The sequence below is a fragment of the Dicentrarchus labrax genome, unplaced genomic scaffold (assembly GCF_905237075.1).
Source record: "Dicentrarchus labrax unplaced genomic scaffold, dlabrax2021, whole genome shotgun sequence".
Lineage (NCBI taxonomy): Eukaryota > Metazoa > Chordata > Actinopteri > Moronidae > Dicentrarchus > Dicentrarchus labrax.
The window spans coordinates 10,560,485-10,585,724 of record NW_026136715.1 but is presented as its reverse complement, the minus strand read 5'-3'; the positions used below and the strand labels follow the sequence as shown (position 1 = coordinate 10,585,724).

The window sequence follows — 25,240 nt, the reverse complement described above, 5'->3', positions numbered from 1 at the left end:
CTTGAGGAGCAGATAAAGCTAATTAGGGGAAAGAGGCATCAATCACAGCTCTAGGGTTCATTATGTATTGTACATACCAAGAGTGGCATCTCAGTCACTGGGTGTGTGTGAAAGCTTGAGTCAGTCACACACACATAGCTATTATTATGAGTTATGTCAGGAGGAACGTCTAAGACCCAAAGAATGAGAAAGTTGTACTGAATGTTTACTTCATTCTACTGGGACTAACCAGATATTATTGTTTTCACCAAACAAGGAGTGAGCGACTAAAATGACTGCAGAAATACGTCTCTTTTGTTGAAATGACCTTCAACAGTATAACTCATCTCAGAGACCAGAAAACTGGCGAGCAGCTCTGTTTGGATGTGCAACATGCATTAATACAGCTGTCACAGGGACACCCACACCCTTCCCGATGATTACAGCGGGTCCAGGAGGTTCACCGAACTCTGAGCAGAGGCAGAAGATCAGCTTATAGCTTATTAAAAAGAACATCATCTTTACTAATTTGTTTATAAAACCTTTATATACTTTAGCTGGTTCAAAATATCCTCACTATTAATGAGGATTTGGTACATATTCCCTTATGTTTTTTTGAGATCGTTCTGTTGTATAAGACACTAGTGTTGTCTGGAAGAAAGCCAAAAGTTTAGGGAGTAGGACTGCATTCATCCTGTAGGTGGGAGTGTAACTCTTTCTATGTTACAACCTATGGTAGATGGGGTTGAACTTAGAGTTTATGAGACCTTAAACATAAATATAAGACTATAATAATTTTATTTCAGAAATCAAACAACACATGATCATTGCTTTTATTAGCCATCATTAAATATATGTGTGTGTGCATGTCAAACAGGCATGTGTTGATGGATGACACTCATGTTGAGCTCACTAGCAAGGTGTGAACAGGTATGTAAATAGGCATGGATATTTACTGTGACATGCCCTGACAAGAATGGATTATATACTTTAACAACTTCACTGAGGAATAATGTTCACTGTATACAGTGACAAGAATTGGTGCATAACAAGTATGTCAGGTGAAATATATGTAATTATTTTGAAACAAAAACACAAATTAATATTCCTCCTAATAAATAAAATTAGCCAATAATCCCGAAACCACATTGGTGTTTTTAAAATATTTTACTAAAATACTTTGCAGTTTATGAATCTAGCATGAAAAATATGATACATCCATCCATAATGTGTCTGATACAAAAAATACACCATATAGAGTAATATAAAATTATATAATATAAAATACTTCAAAGACAAAACAAAAACAGCAGCACAGGGTCGAAGAAAAGAGACAAAGTTGTTTAGGCACTGTAATGGGAACTCTTACAAAAAAATGTCTTCGGCTTTTACCACCATGTTATCAAATTATACATCATCATCTGATAACAGAAAACTGGGATAAAAGTCTTTCAGTATGGCAAAAAGAGCTGGGTACAAGCTAAATGTTGCCTGTTATCATTTTTCTGGTTTACTCACATCTGCTTAAGACAATCAAGACAATGGCAAATGGTTTTATTCTCGTGATGTAATAAATGTCTTTGCATCTCTAAAGTTTTGGATTTAGCTTTGAATGGGTTTTTGAAAATAAACATGTACTGCCTATTCGCAATTTGAGTGAGAAATTAAAGAAAACATTAATTTGACATTACAGGGTTTTCAGGCAATTGCTTTGAAAACATAAAATGACAGTTTCTTTCTGAATATTCCACTCCTCTTACAGCAACGTTTTAATATTTACTTCAACATAAGCGAGATTAACTACTCAAACCAATCATCGAACACAGACAGTGGTATACCTTATGACATTGTTAAATAGTGATATGAGTCCTCTGGAACTGAATTAAGTTCTGTAGTAGCCACAGCACATCTCTAACAGTTAGAGTGGGTTGGCTGTGATGAAGACGTAGATCCTGGCCTGGAAAGTGGTAAACGTCCCCTGTCTCCAAAGCTTCATCTCCACATTTATTAAGAAATCCCTTGGACCCTCAACCTGTCGATGCAAGTACACAGCACCTGTATAGGCATTCAGCTTCCGGGTGCTGAAGTAGTTTTCCTCATTTCCTTGTGTGATGCTGACGATGACGTTGTCTCCTGAGTAGGCAGGGGAAGGTCCAATGCGGAAGATCTGAGCAGGGATGACGATGTTGGATTGGAAGCTGAGGTAGTAGTAGGTGATTCTCAGAGGAGAGTTTTGACACTCCAGGTAGTTAGGACAGCTGATCCGCTCACACCGCCTACAAGGGGCACAAGGAAGGCAAGGTAAGGAAAGGCTACTTTATTTGTGTACCTCTTTTCAACAGCAGGGCAATTTAAAGTTTTCACATAAGACATAAAGTGTGTTTATTGTCTTATTAGGGGAAGGTCAGAGAAGGTAAGCGATAATAATTCCCATTAATTCTCTCTACATTAATACTTACTGAAACAATAAAGAAGCATATATCTCCAAAAAGAGTTATAAACCAAACAAAGAACATGCATGTTTCTAAAGCTGATTTATGACTTGTCCTGATTTATTTTAAATATATAAATAAATGCATTTTTATGTATCTCTCTTCTTGTTTTTAAAGGAAAACCTTCAAAAAATGAGATCACAGAATTATTCAACCTTGTGTGAATCACAAAACCATAACAGAATGTCAACCTTTTGGAAGGCATCATATTGAACATCGATATAGGTTTTAAACTGATTGGATCACTTACGTGTCGGACACTTTGCGGTAATTTGGTGGACAGTTGAGAGAAAGGCAGCGGTAGCCTCCTTGGATATTGTAGCAGGTTTCAGCTAGAGAGCAGTTATGGGCCCCTGTCATACACTCATCAATATCTAAAACACACAGATAATGCACAAGGGCTGGTTTACTGCCTGGAGCTGAGGAAATGTGTATTAGTCACAGGACAATTGAACTTCGAGGTAAAGCCTCATTGCTGAAACACGCAAAAAAAAAGTCCATGTGGGGAAAAACTGCTCAAGTAAAAAATTCAAATTAGCGAGACAAGATTTTAAGTCCAATAAAGTTTTATAGCCTGTGTAATTACTGAGCAACTGTAAAAGTACCAATTATATTTATCTGAGCAGAACAATTACTACACACTCTATATAGCGTTAAATGGGTGCAGAGACATTTTTAAAATCTATTTCAGAGTAGAACTCACTTGACACACTGCATTGAAGCAGCTACAGTACAGTGGGTGCATGCATTTTTTTTGTTTGTTTGGTTTTAGAGGGACATTCACCTCTGCATGAGCGTCCATTTGGAGACATGGTGTATCCATATTCAGGACAAGCGCACTGGTAACTGCCAGGAACGTTCACACACTTATAGGTGCATAGATGGCCGATGCTCTGGGAACACTCGTCAATGTCTGGGCGACAAGGAGGAAGTAAATCATGTGCAATTGATTCATAAACGTGTCTGAACATACGTTTGGTATAAATACGGTATTTGTGATTTGTAATGGAGTGTGCCCCACCTTCACAGGTGTGCCCATCCTCCCTGAGGTAGTATCCCTGTCTGCAGTAACACTGGTAGGAACCATAGATGTTGGCACACTCCTGACTGCATGGGCTGGCCAAACACTCATTCACATCTGGAGATTAGAGGTTAGAGCTCATTACTGTCACGATTCATCAAAGGATTTCAAATGTATTTATCCTAACATATAAACAAGATGTTGTTATTAAGCCAATTATGTTTTTACTGGTTTGTGCTTGAAGGCATGGCATGATGTACAGCTAAATACACTAACACTACTAACTACCGTCCCTCTTCAGCAATAAGCTGTACAGTGGCCAGCTTTAATATTAACACAGTCTAAGAATCTGCTGAACTGCTCTCTGTTCATGCACACACTGGTACACCAACAAACACATACATACACACACAGAGGCATATTTTCACCTGCAGATTCACAAAAACATACAACCACATGCACCAACATGTACACATGGATGCACACACTCTTTCTCACACCCATGCAGGCCGACATCAATGCACACACACCTTCACAGTTCTTGCCATCGCTGGATAAGCGGAAGCCAGAGGTACACGAGCATTCATAGGAGCCTGGGGTATTCTCACAGGTCTGGGCACACAGGCGGCCTGGGTAGCGCCAGCACTCATTTACATCTGAGAGGAAGAAGCAGTGTCATCATACCCCTGTAAGTGTGTATTGCATTCAGTTTGCACCCACGTGTGCAAGTGCACATGTGCAACCAAGCATGAGTGGGTTTGCTGCCCTACACGACCGCGTACGTGTGCATGCCTGTGCGTGATTGTGTGGATGTCAACAAGAGTGTGATGTCAGGAGACCAGCTGCCTGCTGATAGTCTAAACAGTTGAACAGAGTCCATTATCATGAGAGTCACAACACAGTGAATCACAAACAGAGGGAGCAGCAGCAGCAGAGGCAGAACACAGTCCTCTGCAGCAGGAGACGTGATCGGCCCAGTGGCTACTGCAGAAGCCAGAGCTGGGGAAACAGCAGCAGTGGCTCTCCTACCGCAGAATAATAAACAGGAGCAGCAGAGTAAAGCAGACAAAGAAGAGTGGGCAGACAAAGAAGAGGGGTGGCTGTACAGTAGTGCAAAAGTGATGAAGGGAGAAAGGAAGGGAAGGAGGGAACAGAATGAGTAGGAAACTGAGAGACAGGAGGGTAAAGGCAAAATATATGAAGCTCCACTTATTTTCTCTTAAAACTTTGACATGTGTACTTCTTCTAAATGATGATGTGTATGATGCCCAACATACCTACACACATCCTCCTGAATGAGTCATACTGATAGCCTGTCTGGCATTCACAACGATAGGATCCAGGAAGATTGTGACACAGCTGGCCCTCTCCACATCGATGTAGACTGCTCTGACACTCGTCCACATCTACAAGACACACATGAATGGTAAAGAGATCAGTAAAATGACAAGGACATCAGCTGCCACTTCTTCATGAATGAATCTTATTAGTTTTTTGACCATCTTCTTACATGTAATATTTTCTTTACCTAATTGGAAAGACACAACAAAATTACATTATTCATAGCTTAACCTCTTTTGCCTGTATCACATCATCTGCTGACAATGTCCTCAAAGTCTGTATATCAAATCATCAGATTACACATTCTTCAAGTGTAAAAACTACAAATCATACCAATACATCTGGATCCCTCAGGGCTGGCATGATAGCCACGGCTACATATTATCTTCCTCTGGCACATGTAGGATCCCACTGTGTTGATGCAGTTAAATGCCAGGCTACAAGGCTGGGCCAGAGTGCCACACTCATCAATGTCTGTTGAAAAAGGGAGAGAGATGAAGATGAAGAAAGACAGAAGAAGAGGGAAGACCCAAAGGTACAAAGACAGGGCATGAGAGACCAGAGAGCAGCTCTTTAGCCACACTGACTGTGATATCAAAGCAAACACACATCACACAGTCACATTCCCTTGAATAACTTCCTTGTATGTGTGTGTTTGACATTTTCTCGATTTTCTCATTTCTCAGAGCATTTCTTTTACACTTCTTTAACAGGGGCGTTGGCTGCCTCGACATGCCCCAGTTCCTGCCCCTGGGGGCTAATTCCACAGCATCAGTTTGTACTGGAGTAGGACAGAGGATTGGCTTTTATCCACCCCTCTGCAGCCCCTAACAGCAACCTCTCTGATCTCCTGTGTGTGTGGCATTTAACCCCTCTGTCACTGTTGCTGTGCTGATTCACAGTATACAACCATGCGTCTACACGGACTATGATTCACCAGTGGGGGACTTTTGTCTTTGGCCTGGTTCTTTCCCTGGAAAGAAAAACAATACTAACTGTTGTGTAAAATAAGACTGAGGCCCCTTGTTTGCTTGCTTAACACTTACACAATGAGACATATTCATACTGAATGACTATTTTCTTTACCCCAAACAACCACTATCCATTTATGTCCTCTAGTAACACACTTAAAACCAGAAAAATATGTATAATTGAATGAAAACATCAATACATTTTGCCCTAAATCCCTTGCCCAAAACTCAGTACAACCTTGCTTTAGAGGACATTAGCAATTAAATCATCATCTTAGTAAAAAAGTGATTTCCCTTACCCATACAGTTGCCCTGTGCTTCCTGGTTAAAGCCCACAGGACATTGAGGTTTGGGGTTGCACCTGAACGAGCCCACTGTATTCACACACTCAAAGCCAGGTCCACAGTTATGGCTCTGCTGCTCACACTCGTTGATATCTGAGGAAGAAGATGAATAACTTAGCTACTGAGGACTGAAGAAATGATTAATTGCAAATAAAGCACAAATGAAACATTATTAGTTTCAGTCTAACAATCCACTATGTTTTAATCACTACAGTAGAGCATGGTATGGTATGCATGTAATGCCACATTTTATCACTGGATGGCACTGTGGTTCAATGGCAGATTGTACAGGTACTCACATTTACTGCAGTTCATCTATCATAAAGCTCTCCCTGTCAGTACTCCAGAGGTTAATAAAAAGAAAAAGAATTGTATTACAACTTAAGAATCTTATCTATACCAATCACTCATTACAACCAGAATGGCCTAAATATCAGTTTATAATTTCAAGAAGATGAATACATCTAATGAGTCAAATGAGCAGAAGTCACATGCAGTAGTCCTCCCGTGCAGTGTGTGAATGAGCATTGCAGTATATTCCCCCAGAGGCTTCTAACACCTGTCTACTAAGGGATTTACCTCCTGTCAATCAACCTTCCACATCTGTTGTCATAGTACGAACCAAAGCTGCAGGGAAATCAGAATCTCAAAAGAATACAAAATGTGCGTGTGTGTGTGTGTGTGTGTGTGTGTGTGTGTGTGTGTGTGTGTGTGTGTGTGTGTGTGCGTGTGTGTGTGTGTGTACGAGGGCACAAGTGTGCATAATGCATGAGTGCCTTGTGCAAGCAGGCTTGCAGGATTTCACCTCTGTAATTGCCGTATAGAGACCTAAATCAGCTCTGGCAGGCAGCCCTGCTGATATACGGTAGGTCTCTAAACAGCAGATAGTGATTGAGCATCTTGCTCCTGACACAAGCCTGGCAGAGTCGGCAAGAGCTGAGTGAGCCTGACACCGATGTAGACAAAGAGAGAAAAGCTGGGAGGATAAATGTGGGAGAAATTGTCAGTGACCTCCCTCCCAGCGAAGGCAACAAGGAACCTACAAAGAGTCCAGTTGCTTTATGTGAGAATTTAACCTCTTGAACCTTTCCCCTGTTTTCACTCTCTTTATTTACAGGCATAGTGACTTTAACAAGATAAGCTATATATTGTTATTTCCATCATACCATACCATCATAATACAATGCATGTATAATTTTTATGAACAAAAAAGCTTAAGAAATTTTAAGTTGTTTCGGATTTTTAGCCATGTCTAATGGCATGGCTCTGTGCAGGGAAATTGTCAGTCTTTTGTTTGGTCACTTCAGCCAGATTAACATATCTCTACTATTGGATGGATTGCTATGAAACTGCAGGGATTCCTGATTCCCAGACAATGACTTTGGCGATGGGCAAACTTTTCCTCTAGCACCTCCATGAGGTCGATGTTTGTAGTTTTGGATGAAATAGCTCTACAACTGTTGGGCGGATTGCCATGAAATTGAGTACATACTTTCATGGCCCTCTCTGGATGAATTGTAATAAACGTGGGGATCCTCTGACCTTTCATCTAGCACAATCATCAAATCAAATGTTTAACTTGTCCAATACTATAATTTATGACCAAACACCTCCAAAACCCTTCAACCTCAGCCCTACTTTGTGTACTTTACTAATTAGCAAATGTTTGCACGCTAACAAACTAAAGATAGATAAGATAATGAACATTATATCTTCTAAACATCAGTAGGTCAGGTCATTCTCTGCATAAGTACTGTCAAAGCATAAAAAACTTTCAATAGAAATGTACATCAGATTTTGTCGCTCCTCACGTTTTGTTGTTGTTATTGTTTTCTTATACAGTACAATTATGGTTCATCTGTTTTGACCCTAATACCCCCACCATGCTTTGGATGATGTGAACAGGAAGTGTAATGTTGCCAGGAGTTACTGAGTTTAAAAAAAATATTAGTACGTTAGCTACTAGCAATTCATAATTACATTTTAACCACGGATATACAGGCATCATATGGATTGTATCTGATTGTGAAAAATGTCTAAATTTGATGACCTGTAAGGACAGCTAAGTAAGACATCTGGCCATTTTGGTTTTATTGAGCTATGACATAAGAAAGGATGTCATTTTTGGCACAATGTGTCAGTCTGATGCAAAATACCAAAGATTGTTGAACATACTGGGTTAGGAAGACAGCGAACATTGTGAATAAGATAAAATAAGCATAATTACTTCAATGTATTAACTGAGGCATGCTGTTTAGAGAGGGGAGGGGGACACAATTCAGTTCCTCCTTTTGTGGTGACTTGGCTTCATATGTGAGAGGAGGCAAAAGGAGCACTTCATTTCAGTCTCTTAGTAAGTCATGAACAGGGAATAGGTTGCATGGCACAAAGCTGTTTTTTTCAGTCTGCACTTGAACTGGCAGCTGTTTAGGGGCTTACTGTTAAACATACTTTCTTGTTAAATGCTGCTCATTTTGCCTGATTGAACATTCTTTAAGTTCACAAGTAGCTGCAGATTAGCTGTGTCTCCTTGCCTAAGCCCACAGAAACCGCATCTGCAGTGGCAAACAGCCCTTACAGCACATCTAAAACTCATCTTAGGGGTCCTTCTTCCTGAACACTGCTGCTTTATGAATGTGACTGCTGCACAGGCCCAATTTATGGTGCATGGAAATAATGAGACGTATTGGGAGGTTTACTATTGCATCTCAAAGTTGGAAGCCACCCAGAAAGACAAGCTAGGCAGCTCTTAATACTGACAGTTAAAAGCAAGCAAATTCTATGGAAATACCTCTGTGGCACAGTTATTATAGCTTTTTTATTTTTCATTATTTTTTATTTTTATTTCATTTTTAATTCAGTTTAGTTTCAGTTAGTTTCCATAGTCGGTTTGCTCATTTCAGTTTAGTTTTTTATTGTTTAAAAACATTTTATGTTTGTTTTTATTAGTTTCAGTTTAGTTTTAGTTTATTATGATATGGGGGTATTTGTCAAGGACAGAACTGAATAAGTTCAGAATAAGAATTACAATACAAACACACTCACTCACAGTCCTGTAGACATCCCAGTACCAATAAAATTAAAGTGTAGATTTTAGTTGACTATAACAACCTTGCTCTGTGGGCTAATATTTCTTATTACTCCTTCTTATCTGTGTGCTCTCATGTGAAATTACATGACCTCTTGATGTGAAGAATTTAAAAAAAGTCTAATTCTCGATTTTCAATACTTATTCTCAAGGGTGGTAAAAGTAATTGTTCGCCTGAACAATGTGCTTTCCTTACATTGTGAACCTGCAGTAATACAAATGCTCTCCAGCTGGTATTTACAACTTACTCACTGTGGGTGGAAGTTTAAGGCTTTGATGCTGATAAGGTTTAGTGTACCTTCACAAATGTCGTTCTTGATCTGGTGTCCTGGGGGACAGGTGATCAGTCTCTGACAGACATAACTCCCAGCGGTATTCACGCAGCGCTCATTCAATTGGCAGGCACGTGTGGACAAACATTCATTTATGTCTGGATGTTTGGAAAAAGAATAAAAGACAATTGTGTCTGTGTTAGGAAAGAGAGTAAATAATGAAAAGTGCACAGTAGAAGACTCTGGATGAATAGGTTGACAAAAAGCAGACAAGGAGATACAAAAATACCATCAACTGAGCTGTGGTCTGTGTGTAACAGTCAGCTGTTAGAAGCAGATTAAAGAGACAGGTCGGGGCCCTCCTCTGGGAGAGAGATTAGGGGCAAGGCCACTGGGTATAACATCCACACAATGAGAAATTTGTCACCATACTGAGCCGCTCTCTGTGTCACTGCCACAGTTTGCTGCTGTCAAGCAGGAGACAGACCAGTGGTTACATCTTAACTTAAAGATATATCCCCAGGGAGACAGCTTAGGCACATAGAGCAGTAGCTGATCAGCCTCATGATAAAACACACAGTCCAAAACCATTCTGAGTGTAAATGAAGGGTATATCTGGGGTGCAGTTGGTGAGATATATCGTGATAATGCATGGATATGTGGGATGATCCTTCTCCTAGAGACTGATGATGAACAAGATGAAAAGAACGTCTACCATTTATATATACTGTCTACATCACAATGTGTTGCTGAGAGTGACGGGGATTAGGGCGCTATCTCTTCTGCAAATCTAGAGGCGCTGATTAGAGAAAAAGACAAATCAGTGGCAGACAGTCTTGCCAAGAAACTCTCTGGAACAAAACTCCTCTGGCAGAAAAAGAAATGAGGGCTTAAATTGTAAGCCATTATTCAGTTCTATAATTGCGCAGAATTTCCATTTGCTACCCCTGGTGTGATGTAAGAAACTGTTTTCAGTATTATAACTAAGTTTTAGTTCCTTACCCTCACAGGAGTGTTCATCGGCCATAAGGGAGAATCCTGGGAAACAGGAGCATTGTTGCCTTCTGCCCACTGAGGTGCAGTGTTGCTCACATGGGTTGTTTCCTGAAAATGATACTGTTTAGTGAGGTCAAATAAAATTAATTGTATTACTGCTCCACACAACAGAATTTAGGGTGAAACAGAGGAGAGCTTTGTGGCCTTGGATGGGAGACAAGTACACTATTTACTGTATTGCCGTTTGCTCATTTCCTTTTTCCAGGTTGATCCCTGACCTGGTCATATTGTGTTTCCTATATTTGGCCCACAGTGTGATAGACCTCCACCCTGGTGTCATGGAAACCAAACAAGAGAAACAAAATGTGACCCTGCACAGATTATAATATGGAGAACTCATGAGAATGAGTGGCTGATGCTGAAAACAAACTAACCTTTGATACCATCTCACAACTTGTGTTTGACATTTGCAGCACAATTACATTTCATGGAAAGGGTGAGTTTGAAATAACAACATGTCAATCTATAGCAGCCTGTGCTGGCTTTTCATCTAAACAGATTTGACTACATAAAGATGCGTGTTCCAGGCTCTGATTAATACGTAAGGATGAATGAAAGTGCTCATTGTGGGCTGTCAGGCCTGCATGCTTCCTCTCCCCTTATTAAGCTGCACATTTCTAACCTTCACAGGGGTTGAGTGGGACAGGGATCTCAGTGGGAGGCGGAAGCAGTGAAGTGGGCTCCACTCCTGCTCTGTCATCCTCCTTCAGCGTGTTCTCGTCATCCACCGTCTCTGCAGAAACATCAAGAATCTCATCACAGGAGCAATGAATTACACTGTAATCAAGAATTCCACCTCTCCATCTACTGCGGTCTTAGTTAGAGGCTTAAACCTCGTGCAATTCCTGCATTTTCATCCGACAATATGAGGCTGGTAGCTACAGATGAAAGTTGTAATAGCAGTGAAGGTGAGACAGGAAAAAACATTGCCTGCAGACGAACATTTGGTTTTATTAGTGTGCCCCATCCCTCACTGTAATTTGCTGAGAGCTCTGGCATTAGTATCCTGTTGAGACAGGCTTGTGTTGGTGAAAGCCACTGTTGATTAAAGTCTGGTATACTGCAGAAATGTCATACAGCATTACCTGAAAATACTTTTCTAAAGAGACCTTCAGTTTGTGCAAAAAGTGATTTTCAAATAGTGAAAAGCTGAAAAGCTTTTTGACAACAGCAGAGATGTGATCAGTTGAGCACTGCTGTCAGTCCAGGAAAAGGATGTTAGTGTGTGATTAAAATAACTATTATTAGGCAGTATCAGGGCTTGCAGACAGGAAGGAACTCAAACAGAGCAGGAAAATAATACACTGTGAATGTGTAGACAAATTACAACAAATGCGGTCTTCCTGACAGGAATGCGGGCTGTAAATCATATTTCAAAGAGCAAATGGCACAGAGAGTCACTTTCCAGTTGCCATTACATCACCTGAAATGTCTGCTAGCACTGTGTGACAATATAAAGATTGCTGATCTCACTTTACCTTGTGCACAAGTGAAAGCATCCTCTTGCAGCACGTATCCAGGGAAGCACTCACATCGGAAAGAGCCTGGCGTGTTGACACATCTGTGGTGGCAGATGTTGCCCTCATATATCAAGCACTCATCCATGTCCTCCACCTCAACAGGTCCCTCTACTGCATTTTCCCCATCCCGCTCCTCACCAATGGAGAAGGCCTCTTTAGGGTACGGGCTGTCAGATACTACAGCACACAGAGACTGTTGTTCTCACAGGCAAAAAAACTGTATAATGATATAAAACTGCATAAAAAGATGAAGAGCGTTATATTGCTTTGCCTAAAGGAAAACACCTTTTAAATATAATAATTACAGGGAAGACATAATGGCCACAATGATAAGGAGGATTTCTTTTCTTGTTTGTTTTTATTGTGATGTTTATTTTTGCAGGGATAAATACACAGCATCAACCACTGCCACATACCACATTATTCATATCCTAAGCAAGTTAGCAACGCCCTTCCTAAGATGGGCTCTTAAAAATACACATGCAACATAACAAGATGCACATAATGCATCAATACAAGTTGCAAAAAAGAACAATGTAGACGTATAATGTTTTGATTAATGTCGTTGTTTTTGCTTTGCGTTTGTTACCTAAGGATGTCTAATAGCGTGTCTAATACCAAATGGGATGGGCCAAATGTTTGTCATCACTTTGGAATAAAAACTTGACTAAGTAACCATAAAAAAAGACATCCTAATGAAAGGCACCTGATCAGACCACAAGGCAGATCACGCTGTTTTAACACCAATTTGAAATGTTTCACCTTGTACAAGCCAAACCAAATCAGTGCAAGTATACTACCAAAAAACACAGTGGTTTACTAAAAAAAAAGATGGAATGTAATGCCGGGCAGGCAGACAGGTAGTAGATCTCTTAGAAATACAGTACAGGCGTGATGTGGGCTATTATACTTTGTTCTGGAAGGCCAGTGAGGTGCGTCATTTTTCATCAGGGTTGAAGCATCTTACTACAATGCTTCCTTTGAACAGCTAGTATAAAGAAAATTGATTGTCTTTGGTTTAAATCAGTACTTTTCCCTGGCACCGGTGTGTATGACATGTCCCAACACAACAACAACCCTTGGCATGGAGAATGCTATGCATTAACATTTTAGTATTTGTGTGTGTGAATATTTGTTTACAGTACCTTTTTCTGGTGGTGGAGTGGAGTTGAGAGCGGGCCTCTCTCTGACAGAGTGCCAGTCGCCTTGATTCCCAGCCTTGCTCCCCTCCCCCTCGCAGCAGGTTAGAAAGACGTGTCTGCAGTGAAACCCCAGGTACTGGTGGGCTTCACAGCGATGTCCCTCACTGCGGAACTGCAGCCCCAGAGAGCAGCAGTCACAGCACTCCTGCAGGTTACACGCAGTCAGTCTTAACACATGTAATCATGGATTATGTAGCTTGGTAGAGTAGCTCCCTTTTATGAAAAAGACTACACTCAGTGGCCCATACAGTATGCAAGGTCTGTTTTTAGCCACGCTGAAGTATCTAGAGCTGTATTGCTGTATAATACATATATCTATTGCTACAAAATTTTGCACTTGACATCATGGTTTTGGCAGAATATTACTGACTTTTTTGACCAAATACCTGCAAATCTAATGACATTCCCATCAGCAAGAGCTGCATTTTGCCATTAGTGCTCATTAGCTAATTCTAATATGTTAACACATTAAACTAACATGGTGAACACAGTAAACATGACTTGCTGAACATCAGCATGTTAGCATTGTCATTGTGAATATGTCAGCATGCTGATGTTTGTTTTACTCAAAGTACCACTGTGTCTAAATGGCCTCACAGAGGCTGAATTGAACTTTGATAGTTACAAGCACGAATTTGGGGCAACTCTCCCCCTGCTCACAGCCTCTCTCTCTGTCTCCCTGTGGCTGTGCATGGGACCATAGCGAAACATAAAACTGAAGTAATGACCACCGTGATGTACCGTGGCAGTAAATGGCATAATATTACTAAATCTACAGGGGTCCAACAGGAAGGTGATGAAAGCCAATATTTAACAGCTGCACTGCAGCATAGAGTTGACAATGACCCCATGCTGCTCAAGGGGCTCTGGGAAGGTGAGTAAGTATCCTTCAAAACACAGGTCAGATGGCACTATAGTGGCTTTGGGAATCTGGACGAAAACGATAGAGTTACACCGTCATCATGACCCCTCATTAACTGCCATAATGGCTTCATGTCCACCACTGCTACTGTTTTACCACATCAATTATCAGCCCGTGTTTCCACCATTTTAAAGAGGCCAAACAATTGACATCCGGCGTTTCCAATTGCTGAGGTCTGCCTTGAAGATTGCAAAGCTTTAGGACTGTGGGAATGTTCACTTGTAGTTAGGCCTAAATCATTTTACCTAAATTAAATAAGGTAATTTAATAGCAGGGAATTGGCACAACAGCGGTAATGCTCAGAGGAGATATATAGCATAAAGTTGCTCAAACACTGCAGGGAGACTCTCACTGGCTTCAGACTAGAACCATCAACACGTGATTTCAATTTACTGTGACTAATGCGTTTATCAATTGCAAATTTAGCCTGTTTCAGGCTTAATTTGAAATTTACAATGTCATTAAGTTTGACTGTGAGCCCAGTGAACTGTGTTTGCCCTTTGCCGTGGTATCTGGTCACAAATTCTTGCCTTGTAGGAATCGATCCCACATTTATTGCTGGCATCCTCTTCACACGTATCTCCCGCTCTAGCTACATTCATTCCAGCCAAACACCGACTTTCTCCCAGGGAACCGAGGCAGCACTGTTGTTGGGCAGTCCTGGCAGAGAAAAGCAGAAAGAACTGAGGAAGTGTTTGGACTGTGGCCCTACTGCAACACTGAGTGGGCTGGCTATTCCTCCCACGAGTGCTGCTACAGAGCTGACTGAAATTTGTTTTCAAGTTTCTATAAATCTATGGAGAACTTGAAATCTACATCTTGATAATTTAGCTCTGAGGATCATTCAGTGTTTGCAACAAAAAGTGAACTTAAACGTAATCTTGCAAAAAAACAAATAATAATAAAATATGAACATTTCTTTGTCATTATGTCCCTTTACTCATCTACACATCTTCACATTCTCCTCGATAAGTCGAATGAAGTAGATAAACAGACAACCTTTCCACAGAAGACTATTTAAGATGATTTACAGTGTGCAGAGCTAAATGACATGAATGGGCGTTTAATAATGGCCTTACCAGCAGATGGAGCGCCTATCTTTTGTGGGTGGCTCCATGTTGTTGCAGTGACCATTAGCCGAAGCCCATTTCTCCCCTGTCTCACAGCAGGTCTTCACCAGCTCCTTGGCAGACACTATAATGAAACACAAATACCCCGTTCCAGATTTATCCCACTCAGTGCAGCCAGGAATCACATAAAATGATGGTTACAACATGAATTCAGCTGGAAGAGGATGGTTAACATTTACCATCATAGAATCCCATCAGAGAGATGGTGTAAAATCTGGTTACTCGATATAAGTAGAACTGAATTTCTTCATGGAACTCTTGTCTGAGAAGTTGTTTTTGGTAACTAACGCTGAGAATAGTAAGTACAATCTGTGTTTTTCTTTTCAGACTCCTTGACTCTGCTCTCACTTTCATTGGCAGAGAGAAGTATGAAACACAAGACTCTATAAAATTACCTTCAGAGTTACATCCTGGCTAATCACGGCTGGAGCAAAGTGAAAAAGTAACACGTTAGCACTTCATCTCAAACTCGGCCAGGGAACAGACGAGAAAATGTATATATGTTCCTTCAAAAACAGTGCAGTGCATTCCAGCTTTGATTTGTAGCTCCTGCACTAGTGTAGAAGACACAACTCATGACATGCATGCCTTGTCCGTCACACTATACAAAACAAAATAACTGTCAATCTGGATATACACAAAACACAAAATTAGTTTGCCATTGAGAGTTTTAGTATATGTGCTCCCAGTGTAACGTAAGAGTTTTGCATTGAATGTTCCAACTTTAACTTAAAGTCTGCCTCCACTCAAAAATATGTTTTTCTGCTTGTTCCTACAGCTGAATATTTGAGCTTCACTGTGCAGAATGATGTATGGGCAGAGTTTGACACTGGAAAGATGTTTTCACATTCATCAGCTCAAAGTGGAAAGTTTTTCTGTGCTAAATGAAAAGTGTGATGTAGAAAATCCAAGCCACCAGTGCTCATACACTGAGAGAACACTGTGCCCTGCTAGCAGCTCAGTTAAAAGTACACCTGAGGCTGATTAGTGTCTGTTTTGCAGGTATTTGGTCATAAACAAAAAGTTTGACCTGATAATGTAATATTATGAATCATTCTGTGGGGAACATGAATATGTGTACCAAATGTCATAACAATTTATCTGATGTTTATCAAGACATTTGAGTTAAAAAATAAAAATGTGCACCTCATGGTGGCGCTAAAGAAAAAGTCAGGGGATCACCAAAGTCAGTAGGGTCTATTAATATATTTTCTGAGATATTTGAGTCTGAACGAAAGTGGTGGACCAAGACACACAAAAAAAATTATATGAACAAATTCTAAAAGCTTTAATTGGTCTCTCATAGCATATGGTCTGTTAAATGAGGGTGGAGGTTATGCAGAGGAAAGACCAAGCAAAAACCTACTGCAGTTCTAGATAGATGAAGCTCAGCACAGTGTGCCCAAGGTCATTCTTGCTTTTTAACTTCCAAATCTGCTTTATTTTTGTTGAAATACCTCTCCTTGACTTACCTACACATAATAGGACCAAGGCAATTACTCAGAATAGAACAAGTGACTGCTGCAGTGTGCATAATTTAAAGGTTTAGAAATGAGAAAATCTAAACCTTGAAAGGCACAATGACTCTTTGATATGTAACTACAGTATCTGTGCCAACCGTGCAGTTAAACAAGTCCCTTTGAACCAGAGTGAATGTATATTAAAAGACAGAGAACATAATTATTCATCCTCCTTCTTTTGCCTCCTATTCATTTTCTCCAGGTGGAATCAGTTCATCCGTCATGAACATTACACAAATGTGTCAATCCAGAATGTGGCATGTATATGGAGTTAAAATACATACAGGTCATGACCATGTTTACAAAGGATTTAATGGATGAAATGACTTTGAAGGGAGACTGCATTTCACCAAAATAGCTGCTGGGGATGTAAACAATAATAAACTATTTTAGCCGAGCTATATGTGAGTCTAATCAGGTCTCTTCCTGTCTTTTTGACAGACCTTCTAATTAAGCATGTATTGCAACGTATTCCTTTCAGCTGTGCAACAATTATCTAAGTTGATTTATTGTGCTTGCACAATGGAGATCTAAAACATTCACTTGAAAGGTGGCTGAGGAGCATCTATCTGTTGCAGGCCTGTCATTATATATGGCCATTAGACTAGCATTAACACCAGATGCTTTGCTCTTGTCCAAATCCAAAACTAGTGACATCACACCCTCTGAAAATATGAAGCTAGAATAACAACTAAAAAGGGCAACTCTCAACATGTCTGGAGGTGTCATAAGGCAGTGCGTTGCAGCTAATCAAGGCTCAGGTGTCTTTACTTTTGTGGACTTGGCAGTGATTTACAATACAGGTGGACTGGAGATGACCAACAATGTGAACAACAGCACATGCCAAGGGTCCATGACATACGGACTCATGTGGTTGAACATGTCAGATGATTCATGCCGAAAGCTTAAAAGCATGTCCGTGTTTGTGCGTGTATGTAGGTGTGTGTGCAGGCCGGTGTGAGTCTCGGGAAGGAGTGACACAATGTTCTTTTCACCTTCCACATGAGTACTTGCAGAGATACCGTGTTTTCTCAAACACATAATCACTGTCCAAGAACAGCTGGATGTGACATAAGAGGGAGGGCTCTCCTGCTGTCACCATGACTTAATTTCCAAAACAGCCCATTCAGGTTTTAATTATTGATAACTTATGTCTTAATCTCCCTGTGTTTGCGAGCCAACAATCATGTGATCTATCTTTTTGTAGTCTTAATCGGGGTTAAAGTTAGTTGATCCAAACCCGAGGGCTTGACTTAGTCTTTGATGGTTTCATAACCTCCAATCCACATACACCTCCTTGTGGTAAAATATCCTGAATGAAACATTAAAATACGAATTGCTATGACTAATTGTGCACTGAATTATTGCAACTTACTGTATAGCTTGTGTTTCCTAAAGATGCCACACATGTCCTTGACACACCCACACATGCACACACCTGTGGTGTTTTGTAAAGAATTAGAGTTTCTTTTTGCATATTAAATTGGTTAAGTATATTCCACTGCACGCCTCTGACAAAATATTCTCCACAGTCTTGTAATCTGAACCTGTTTCCCATTGCCTTATTATGCGTTATATATTCCAAGGTGCGTTCACAAACCAGAACACAGGAAGTGTGGCCATTTCTTGCCAGAGGAAATCCGTCCAAATCCTGATTTTGGACGTGATGGACGAAAATAACACGGAGGAATAATATTACCTAATTGGTTTGGCTGGTTTTCAAGTCCCATTAGAACTTACTATTTTCTGCATTAGAAATGATTATATCAGTGGAGCATAAATATAAAATGTGAGATTTCATATGAAAGGTTTACTATATTTCACCTTAGGAGGAACGAACATGAGTGACTGCTTGGCTTGTAAGTCTGAAAACATCTGTATACAGTTGCACTGCCTGGATGTTAATGACAGAAATGCAGATGGGTGCAAGAGGCAGATCTGTTATTGTGTTACAATTTATTGCCAAGCTCTCTCTACTTATATAGTGGATCACTTTTATGAGTGGTTTCCTGCATCTGGGGCAGATGTTTATTTTTTTTATTTATAAGCATGAGTGACATGTGGATCAAGCGGTTTTTCAGTAAGGACATGTTGTGGGTGAGAGATATGCCAAAATTCCTGGAAATTACCTGGAAGGCACCCTAGATTGACCAGAGTGAGCTATCTTCTTCAGACTGGATTTTCACAGGAGTGGTACAGTGGGAATGAACTCTCACATGACCAGCTCTGGAATTTACCCTCCTTTTCATCCTAAGGAAAATTATACATCTGCTCAGCCCACTCCCATATGCAAGCATGTTGTGACAGTACTGTTGATAAAAAACCAGCACTTCATCAGTTATTCCACTCACCTCAGATGATTTTTATGCTGCACTTGACCTACCCATGTCTACCATTCTTCTAGTTAAGTTCAACATTTAGGTTTAGTGCTTGATAAAGTAGGAAGTTGAGAAACCAGCAGCCTCACGGGAGACGGGTAATCGCACCGGCTCATTAGGGAGTAGTGAGTAGCGTCTGGCAATCAAGCCACAACAGTGGTCTCATTCATCACATGGGTATTATGCTGCTCACAGGTACAACCCCCAAGAAATCCTATACCAGGTCCAGCCCAGCATCAGAAAGCCTAAACAATCCCATCCCCCTTCTGAGCACACACATGCGTCTGGTTTGAAAGAGAGAGGGTAAATGAGCAGGAGTTATTGACTGAAAGAAAAAAACATTTATCTTGGGCCGTGTTCCACTGCAAAGGCAGCCCATTTATGTTCAGTGAAAAATGGTTGTGTTCTTGTTATTCATGCTTTCTCTTTTCCTCTCCAAATAACTTTGGCATCCTTTGCTAATGGCATTGATAACAGGCATTAGTCAAGACCCTTATCAGCTGGGTTTTTCCTGTACTTTAACATGTCACCACTCTGGAAATCTTCCCTTAGTCCAATGACCTTCACTAGTGAACCCTCCAGTCCATACTACAAAGTGAGTGGCAATACCACTTTGTTCAAGCTCCTTATCCCAGGAGACAAATCCATCCTACTTTGACTTTCAACTCAAACTCTCTTCCATGAAGCTATAATTCACAGCTGAATCGCTGGATTTTATCCTAATGCACTTATGGACAGTGTGGAAAACTTTTGAGGAAGTCTGTCAAAGCAAATATAATTTTCTCTCAGAAAAAAAAGAATTTCTATATTGGCTCACAGACGTTCACACACCGTTTCACATTTTACTTAGACTAACAAAATGTGTTATGGCAAACAGCAAAAATAATTTCTAAACTATATTCTCCAACAAGTTAACTCGCACAAACATACCACACATATGCACTTAGCATTTACTATACATACCTATGGAGGCCAGGTGCTGAAAGGAAAGAAAAGTCCTGACAGGTCTCAACAAACATCATTCTGCTGTAAAGTAGGTTAACTACACACCTCCACCTTTGCTGGACAAAACGCCACCAATAAGAAAAAGTTCTCAGAATCTTCAACCAGTTTCTTCAGTAATTCAGTTACTGAAGTGGTTATAATGATGAGATGACAGAGCTAATACACTCATTCATAATTTAGTTCAGTCACTTTATAGGGAAGTCTTATAGTACAATATAGTGAAACTACCTTGTGCCATAGAGCCATAAAGTACATGGCCATTATGATCTTATTAGGTTTTCCTTGACAGCAAGTTTATTAAGACTTGTGGAACTACATAAAATCACAACAAAACTACAGAAACAGAAATTTGTATTATTGTATGGCATTGTGTGAGATAAAGATATGTAACCTAACCTATAACGCATTTTGGAATAGACATGGTTTTTCCTCATATATTCCAGTGCAGTGTAACTCATCTTCTAGACATCCTTGTAATCACTTCATCATCTGGTTTCTGTCCTAGTGCCTGCAGTGGATTGGCCTATATGCCCCGAAGGGGCCAGATCTGTTTTGAGAACATGATAATCACATGAAGGATACAGGCAGGAGGCACATTCCCTTAACTCTCACAGAGCAAAGAAGGGCAAAGAAATTGCAATTTCAGCTGCTCTTACAGGATTGATCAGATATATTAGAAGCCAAATAATGTAAATATGGCTTCAGGCTTAGTATTATTCGCTTTTTAAAAACCTCCAGAGAAATAAATAGAGCATTCTCTCTACTTGAATGCATGAAAATGAGTAAATACTAAGTATAGTTTTTTTTTACGTCTGAGTAAGGTGGATAAATGCTATCTGGGGAAAACAGCCTTTCCATGGACAATTGTTTTTCCTGGACCACTGCCAGCTTGAATAGAGTGATTATGAATTCCTCCTCAAAAGGCAGGATGTTAGAGAGGGAAAAGGAAGAAATTCTTCTGAAAAAGTAACAACCTAACATTGTCATTACTAGGCTATAAGTTATCACGCTGCAAGGTAGGCTTTGAATGAATCAAAACATTTTAAGCTTCAGATTTCTTTTAAATTCAACGGGTTTCGATCACTGCAATTCAACAAGAAGAGTACTGTTGAACATAAAAGTATGCTTACTTACCCTCTGTGTCTTCCTCCACATCCTGGTAGTTGTAGAGGGTTTGGGGTTGTCTTTGAGGCTGCTCTCCATCCTCCCTCATTCGGACTGGAGCTCTGCTGGTGGGACTGAACTGTATTGTGGGATATGAGCCCTGCTCCTCTTTCCCTGGCGGCTGCCTGCGCTCCACTGGCACTTTTTCTTGTTCCTTACGGTCGTCAGAACGGGAGCCGCCATGACTCCCCATGCGACTGCCATGGCTATGTTTGTGATGGCCAAAGTGCCTGTCATTGTTTGCACGGGAGGTGTATGCTGTATCTTTCAAAGTATCCTGTACGGCTCTGTTTCTGTCACTGTTATGTCTGATGGTCCTTTCACCAATTTCCTGTTGTGGCATGTGGTTCTCTGTGGTCACTCTCTGCGTGGTTGTTAGTGATACTGACGTTTCGCTCTGGGCCCCTGTAGTGGTTGGATCCATGTTATGTGTGACTTCAGCTTCTCTGCTCCTCTCTGGATTAGAGCTTTTTTGTGTCTCCCTCAGTTCATGTCCCCTGTCATCATGGGAGCTGAAGAACGTGGAGCTTGATTCTGGGTAAACTGGTGGTACTGTAGTAGATTCCAGTGGTTGGGCCACATCTTGGATAGTGGAAGACGTTGGCCCTGCTTGTGTATAGTCATAATCATCTGTGCCAAAACTGGGTGGGTCCTGCTTATACAGTGGTAGAGTGTTTCCCAGGGCCAACTTGGAAAATGGCTCTACGGGACTCGTTTGTCGGCTGTCATGACGACTGCCAACGTCTCTCAAAGGGCTGTTGTTCTCAGTGGTGGTGACCCACATGGGCTTATTAGGACTACGAAGGTCACAACCAGGGATAGGTGAACACATTAACTTACCACCTTGATTTGGACAGTGGCAAACCTGGCACTGGTCAATCTGAAAGGAGTGTCCCGCCTCATATTTCTTGTTGCCATGGGTACAGCCAATTCGCTCACATTGAGGACATCCATCTGCAGGTTGTAAAATATCAATGCAGTTGGGGGGAATTTCAGGGCACGGGATAAAATGACAGATTATCTTTCCTCCTCCTACGGGACAGGAGCATTCAGTGCTTCCGAAATCCACAAAGTAAGATTTCCCCTCTGGGACTTTCCCTTTCTGGAAGCCTGCTTGGATGCAGTCGTAGTACTGGTAACCCTCACAGGTGCAGCCCCTTTGTGCACAGGTGGGACAACAGGCACCCTTCTCTAAAACCGTTTCAATGCAGTTCTGCAGAACAGAACAGTCCACACCTGTGCAATCTTTCTGGCTTAGACATGTGTCCATGCACAGAATCATCCAACATAAAAACAAAGTTGCCCCCTGAATGTTCATTTTTCATTAAAAAGTGTTCAAAAATGTGAATATTTCAAGTCCGTTCTTCAAGGTAAGCGTCTCTTCAGGCTAGATTTTAGTCCAGATGAGAAAGAATTTTGTGTCTTTTAGCCTGAAAAAGTAAACAGTGCTTAATGATATATTTACAGTACAAACTTTGTCTGGCATTCAGCTTGATAACAATCAGTGTCTTGTTATTTTGTTTTGTTTTTACAGTTATTATAAAAAAACACATGTTTCAATTTAATAACCTGTCTGCTTTAATTTGACCACCTGCCAAATGTACATTTTTTCCATGCCTACTCTTCTGGCACCACAAGGGATGAAAGCTGTGGTTTATATTATTATTATATTATACTGATGGAAATATGTTCAATAATAGTCCAATAAAAATGATCAGTTGCTGAAAAACAATGATGAAATAACAAAATCTCCCTTCTATGACAATGTTATAGTTTGCCCCACTTCCCTGGAATATGGAATATGGCGGGTTGTGTTGTGCAAATAGTGTACAGTCCATTCCTAATTTCTGCCTATTATGAGAGCATAAACTGTTCCAGTTGCATGGGATAACACACAAGTAATCTTATGTAAACTAGCAGAAAAACTAATACAAGAAAATATGACAAACTGTAATTAATAAAGTAATATAAAGTATGGAAATGAATGGATTTGATGAGATTTCTGGAACTTTACTTTGTGTGCCATATGCAGAGACAGAGTCTAAGCACAAAGTCAGAATTTGACAGGCTTGATCCTGTGAGTAAGTGATGTGACTTCAAATCAGAGAGCATATTGAAAACCAGGTGTTTTCTATTTAACTTTTCCTGTTTTTCCTCGCTGCTTGCATTTGTGCCAATTGCAGAGACTTATGTGACATTTCATTCTAAAAATTCTGGTTTAAAATCAGACATTAACTCAAAATCATTCTGCATGAAAAACTTTTATTTAGACATTTCCTGCTGGAATGTTTCTAACCAATTTCACTGATTCTCTTTCACAGCCTATTTTGTTATCACATTTTTCCCAAGCTGCATGTCCTTGGAATAGATTCCCACCAAAAGAGGAGCAGCTACAGAAAGCAAAGGATAGATGTTAAAATTTCTTTTTCTACAGCCCACAAAGTGTGTAGCTGCAACTTACACTGTAGTATCTACAAGTACTTAGGTACAACTTATAACTCTTAATCTTTTTAGAAAACAAAAAGACACATGGGAACCTGGTTATTTCAAGTTCATCTGTCTGACTGCCTGTGCAATTATATTGGGAAAACTAATTCCAGCCTATGTGCTGACCAAAACATGCAGTGCATTTATTTAAGGTTAATAAAAAATAAAATCTAGAGGCCTCTCAAAATCATAGGGGTCATCAGGATAAACATAACATCTGTAGCTCTGTCTTCTTAATAAAGCAGGCAAAGCCACAAGGCAACACAAAGTGCACTGCAGCTCCATTTAGAGAATCAATGATTTCTTTGTGTGCTGCGGGTTCAAAATCATTTTACCAGATCTTGCAGTCTTTAAAAGGCACATTGCCAACTGCTATGTTGTGTTGAACTCAACTCTTAAAAGCACCAAAACCCAAACTGTATATGTTTGTATACAACATTGAAGTGAAAGGGAAATTTTAACACAGAAAAGAAGGCCACTTAAATCTTATGGACTAATGACACTCAGCTGTTTGTACCTTTAAATACGTTACGGCTGTTTTCTGTGAATGAAAAATACTCTGTTGTTTGTTCAGCTATCGGTTCAGGTAAATGTCCTACACTGTATGCTTTGCCATCCCAGGAGCCAAAAACTGACCTTTATCCTTTTGCGCACAATGTGACCCGCGGGTGCGCGCACATGCACACGTGCAAACATTGTTTTCCCGCATCTAATTCCTAAACCCACAAGCGAACAAGCTGAAACGTCAGTCCCAAAAGATTTCAGTGACGGGCAATGAATTAAAAAAGATTCGCTTACTTATCGAAGATTATTTGAAAGTGCACCGCAACATGTGTGTTGATCAAACCACTACATTATTCCTCAGGTGTGTTGAACAAGACAATACATTACTAAAACATTTGAACTTCACAGTCGGCACGCATTAAATAAAGCGATAAGGCATACATAGCCAATTAAAGCGTTTAATTTAAAAATGTAACTGGTCGGTCATATAATTAGGAACAGTAGATTTAGGCTACGATAAATCACTTCTCAAATAAATATAATACAAGATACAAATATGACAGTTTTTATCTAAATCTAAATATGTGTCCCTATGCTCACATGTTGTCCAGTGGGACCCGTCAAGTGGAATTCAAAAGTTCAAAAATTAGATTTTTTTTATCCATAAAAATCACGTCGCTTACCTTGCGTCTCTGACTTTGCAGTGCTGGTGTGCTCCTAAAGGAAACTTGTGCGTAAAGTTTATGACTCTCACTCGGTAGGCTGGGAGCGCCCTCGTTCCCTTTTTTGGGGGGGAGGGCGGGACAAACATCCATTGCATTATTTCCAGCTCCTTTTCAAATGG

At 40.3% G+C, this 25,240-nt stretch overlaps 1 protein-coding gene across 1 annotated transcript; it reads right to left on the bottom strand.

Moving 5' to 3' along the window:
* Positions 1–760: 760 nt before the first annotated feature.
* Positions 761–25,148, bottom strand: LOC127377774 (fibulin-2). The gene is made up of 17 exons (XM_051425963.1): positions 25,080–25,148; positions 21,376–22,835; positions 15,288–15,402; positions 14,739–14,868; positions 13,230–13,431; positions 12,043–12,261; positions 11,187–11,297; positions 10,511–10,612; positions 9,535–9,666; positions 6,104–6,241; positions 5,167–5,307; positions 4,770–4,898; positions 4,023–4,148; positions 3,493–3,609; positions 3,256–3,384; positions 2,722–2,845; positions 761–2,255 (listed from the first exon to the last, which is right to left on the bottom strand). The coding sequence occupies exons 2-17, from the start codon at positions 22,721–22,723 to the stop codon at positions 1,898–1,900; spliced, it is 3,621 nt and encodes a 1,206-aa protein (XP_051281923.1). The 5' UTR covers positions 22,724–22,835; positions 25,080–25,148; the 3' UTR covers positions 761–1,897.
* Between the last annotated feature and the right edge of the window lie 92 nt (positions 25,149–25,240).